We start from the raw sequence: 4,387 nt of genomic DNA, 5'->3' as shown, positions 1-4,387 counted from the left end.
TTTTAATTGCAAATTTGAATTTTATATATGTTCATGATAATAAGTGTGGAATAATGGGTGTGGGTCTTATTAGTTTATTTGAGCAATATTTTGTTTATATATAAATTTTTATTTTCTTTTTAAAAAAGAATTTAACACTCAAGTGGAGTAAAAAAAGTCAAAGACAAGAATAAAAAAAAAAACAAAAAAAACAAAACAACTCATATGTCATCTCTGATATAGCCATCAATAACATGAGTTATTTACCATACCACTCCGTAGCACATGAAAACGATTGAGCCACACAATCTACGACCCCTGTTGTCTTACTCTAAAATATGACATCATTCCGTCGTAACCAAATATTTCATATAACTGAGAAGAACCCAACTAGCCAATACTTACGCATCTCTTTTCTCATCGACATAGATCTCCAACTCTCAAGGTGTTCTTTCAAAGTACTGGGACTAATCCACGCCTGTCCAAATTCCGAGATCCATGCACACCACACTTGCTAAGAGTACTCACAAGTAACTAAGTGTCGTATATTTTCAACATTTTTTTACATAACATGCACAAATTATCATTCTGTTGTAGGATTCCCAGCCTACTTAGTCAATCCTTTGTATTGACCCGACCTACCAATACAAACCAAGTGAACAACTTGACACGAGGCAAAACTAAACATTTCCAAATTTCCTTTGTGAACCTGTAGCTCAGAAACTCCTCATCCAAAGTCTCTTTCTGCAATACATTCACAAATGAGTTAGTAGAATAAATGCCTTTCTTGTCTAATTTTCATACCACTCTATCTTGCACTTCTACTATCAATCTAACAGATTGCAAGACATGAAGCAGCTGGTCCATGGTATCTGTCTCCCATTGACATAGTTTCCTCCTCCATTGAAAGTGCCAAACCCACTCTATCCCATCCCAGAATCTACAATCTCCAATTACTGATCCTTTTTTTGTTTGAAATAAATAAGAGTTTTGGAAAGGAGTCTTTCAGCTTTCCCGCTTGGAGCCATGTATCCTTCCAAAAATCTGGTGGATCTACTATCTCCTACTTCAATAGCAAGGCCATCAATCATCTTCTGTTTGACATGTTGCTCCTTTATTTGCACTTAACATATGTCTCTCCACAGGCCACCTCTCTTTGGTAATATCTGAGTTGACAACAAGTGATTTGGGTTCAAGCTATCACAAGAACACACAATCTTTTTTCGTAGAGGACAGTCCTCCTTTGAGAATCACAACCACCATTTAAATAGTAAAGCATTATTATGGATCACCGCATCACCCACCCCAATCCTCCTAACTTCTTTAGTGCCTAAATCATCTCCCACTTCACGAGAGCCATACTAGGTTGTCCATCATCCTTCCCCCAGAAGAACCTCCTCTGCAAATATATGATTCTTTGTGCAACCATATTTGGCATCTTATACAAACTCAGGAAATAAATAGGTAGGTTGTTGATTACCGACTTAATGAGTACCAGCTTTTCAGCCTTACTAAGGACCTTTGCTTTCCACAAGTTGAGTTTTTTCGCCACTTTATTTATAATTGGCTTCCAAGTTTTTACTAACTGTGAATTTGCTCCTAGGCTGATGCCCAGATACCTCACCGGTAGGGCTGTCTCCAGGTGTGAAAACAGGCCAGGCCAGGCCAGGCTTTGCTCTTAACAGGTCTGGCCTATCATGTAGCTAATTGGCCTGAGCCTGTCCTACAGCCTGCTATAGGCTATTTATAAAGTACTAGGTTTGGCCTGTTATTCAGTCTGGTCTGGCCTGAAGCCTGTTAAAAGGCCTGATATTATTTTTTTTTACAAAAATATTTATATGTAATATGTCATATTTAATATTTATAAAAAATTTTAATATTTTAAAGTATTTAAAATATACATAAATATTTATAATAAAATAAAATAAATTTAAAATATTTCATAATTTTGTTAATAATAAAAAATATTTATATATTTAATTTTGTTTTAACAGGCTCAGGCAGGCTTGACAGGCCAATAAGGCTAGTTAGTGAGCTTGGGCCTGGTCTATTAACGTATTAAGGCTTTTAAAAGAGTCCGAGCCTATGCCTCTTTTATAAAAGACCAGGCTATAGGCCCCTGGCAGGCCGCCTGCCCTTTTTCCACCCCTAGCTGCCTCCTAGCAACCCAATAGCTGACGCATCCGGCTAACCCACTCCTAGCTGTAGTTCACTGGTATCAAGTTGGACTTCTCAAAGTTAATGCTTAAACCAGACATCATTTCAAAGCACCTCAGAAGTCTCTTATAATTTTTCACTGTCTCCTCCTCCGGCGGACAAAAGAATATAGTGTCATCAGCAAATTGTAAGTGTGATAACTCTATATTATCCCTACCGACTAATAGTGCAGATATCCAACCGTTCCTTACCGCTTCTCCGATCATCATGTTAAGAACATCCACCACCAGAACAAACAAAAACGGCGATAACGAGTCGCCTTGACAAAGCCCCCCATCCATTTTGAATGGTTTCGATGGTGATCTATTAAACAGAATAGAGATAGATGTTGATCTAACACACTCTCTAACCCACGCCCTCCATGTTCTACCGAAGCCCATCTTCCCTAACACAGTATCAACAAAGCACCATTTCACTCTATCATAGGCTTTTTAGAAATCTAGTTTGATAATTGCTAATGCCTTCTTTTTCAGTTTCAACCATTGCACAGTTTCGCATGCAATTAAAGCTCCATCATGTATCTTTCTTCCCTTCACAAAGGCACTTTGTGATTCCCCAACTAAACCTGGCATTACACTCCTCACTCTTCGTGTCAACAATTTAGAATATCTTTATAGGCACATCCAATCATGCTGATAGGTCTGAGATCTTTTATCTCCTTAGCCCCAACAAATTTTGGAACCAACGCTATCCATGTGACATTAGAGTCTGCTAGTAATCTTGCCGTCTCAAAAAATGTCATCACAGCTGTAGTGAATTCCATTCCAATCTCATTCCAACACTTTTTTTTAAATTCATGTTGTATCCATCACTCCCTGGAGCCTTAGCAGATTCACAATCCCACATTGTCTCTTTCACATCCTCTACTAAAGGTATCACCTCTAGGGCTTCCGCTTCCTCCATCTCTAATTGATTAACTAATCCATCCCTAAAGCTCACACTTGGAGAAGCTTCCTGGTAGTACAGACGTTTATAATAAAAGTCCCGGACCGCAACCTTGATTCTTGCTTGATTCCTCACTAACCTCCCATTAATCACCAAAGACTCAATCCGGTTATTCCTTCTTCTCGCCGAACCTTGTGTTCCTATCCATCTCATTAGCATGTTGAGATCTAGACATTTGCTTCCAGTGAACATCATGTCTCACATACCACTTTTTACAGCACCTCACTAATGCCCTTGTCCTTACCTCCATTGTACCATCATACCATCCATTACTAACTAGGTACCTCACTTTTCTTGTATCCTGGCGAACATCCAGGTACCTCACTGATTTCAACAGTCTTGGATAACAAGAACTATAGTTTTGGTCAAGATTGATACTACTAGCTTTAACAACGAAGAATAAGCTCGCTTTTATAGACGGATCCTTACCAAAATCACCCAATGATGATGCTACATTTGCTGCATGGCACCGCTGTAATACTCACGTACTTTTTTGGATAACACTCTCTTTAAGTCTAGATATTGCCAAAAGTATGATCTAGACTAATGCTGCCTCAGATCTTTGGGAGGAATTGAAAAAATGATTTTACCAGGGAGATGTATTTAGGGTAGCAGAATTGGATGAGGAACTCTTCTCAACAAGACAAGGTGACCTTACAGTCATTACTTACTTCACAAAGTTGAAAGCAATTTGGAAAGAATTGGAGACCTTTCGCCCAATTTTCTCCTGCACATGTTCACCTCCTGATAAACCCCATTTTTTGGGTTTATCTTGTATTGAATTTAGATTATTTTGATGACCTTTTCTCGCATTTAGCCTATGAATTGGCATGGTTTTGTAATCTCTCCCGTATTTGTGCTTAAGTGTAAAAACATGCTTTTTAAGCCTTATTTTGATAAATTATAATTCCTCTTTGATTCCATAAGATGCCTTGATGTGTTTGCTAGTAATCTCAGGTTAAAATAGGCTAGTCATGGATCAAGGGAGCAAGGAAGAAAGCATGCAAGTGGAGAGAAGCATAAAAGCCAAAGAAATTGATCTCGACCAAGCACGCGCACGCGCACAAGGCGCTCGCTCGCACATTGCAGAATCGGCCAGGGACGCGCACGCATACCGTGCGCGCACGCGTCGATGACCGCACATGACTTCATTAATGCAACACGTGCCTAGCGATTTGAGAGGGTTTCTGAACCCATTTTGGCGCCAATTGCTAAGAGAAAGGAATAAAAGGATCAAGGATTGAGG

The 4,387-nt window shown here is 39.1% G+C and overlaps 1 protein-coding gene across 1 annotated transcript; it reads right to left on the bottom strand.

The window, feature by feature from the left end:
• Positions 1–2,177: 2,177 nt before the first annotated feature.
• LOC130966909 (uncharacterized) lies at positions 2,178–2,938 on the bottom strand. The gene is made up of 2 exons (XM_057891728.1): positions 2,818–2,938; positions 2,178–2,581 (listed from the first exon to the last, which is right to left on the bottom strand). Exons 1-2 carry the CDS (start codon positions 2,936–2,938, stop codon positions 2,178–2,180), a joined length of 525 nt encoding a protein of 174 aa, XP_057747711.1.
• Positions 2,939–4,387: the final 1,449 nt, after the last annotated feature.

Source organism: Arachis stenosperma, chromosome 3, assembly GCF_014773155.1.
Source record: "Arachis stenosperma cultivar V10309 chromosome 3, arast.V10309.gnm1.PFL2, whole genome shotgun sequence".
Taxonomy (NCBI): Eukaryota; Viridiplantae; Streptophyta; class Magnoliopsida; order Fabales; family Fabaceae; genus Arachis; species Arachis stenosperma.
The sequence above is the reverse complement of the archived record's forward strand: the minus strand, read 5'-3'. Positions and strand labels throughout refer to the sequence as shown.

Excerpts from the sequence above, each read along its gene's own strand:
- LOC130966909 (XM_057891728.1), bottom strand. The coding sequence starts at position 2,938 with ATGACATTTTTTGAGACGGCAAGATTACTAGCAGACTCTAATGTCACA. Across the intron at positions 2,582-2,817 it reads ACCTATCAGCATGATTGGAT|GGAAGATGGGCTTCGGTAGA; the intron begins GTGCCTATAAAG and ends ATACTGTGTTAG.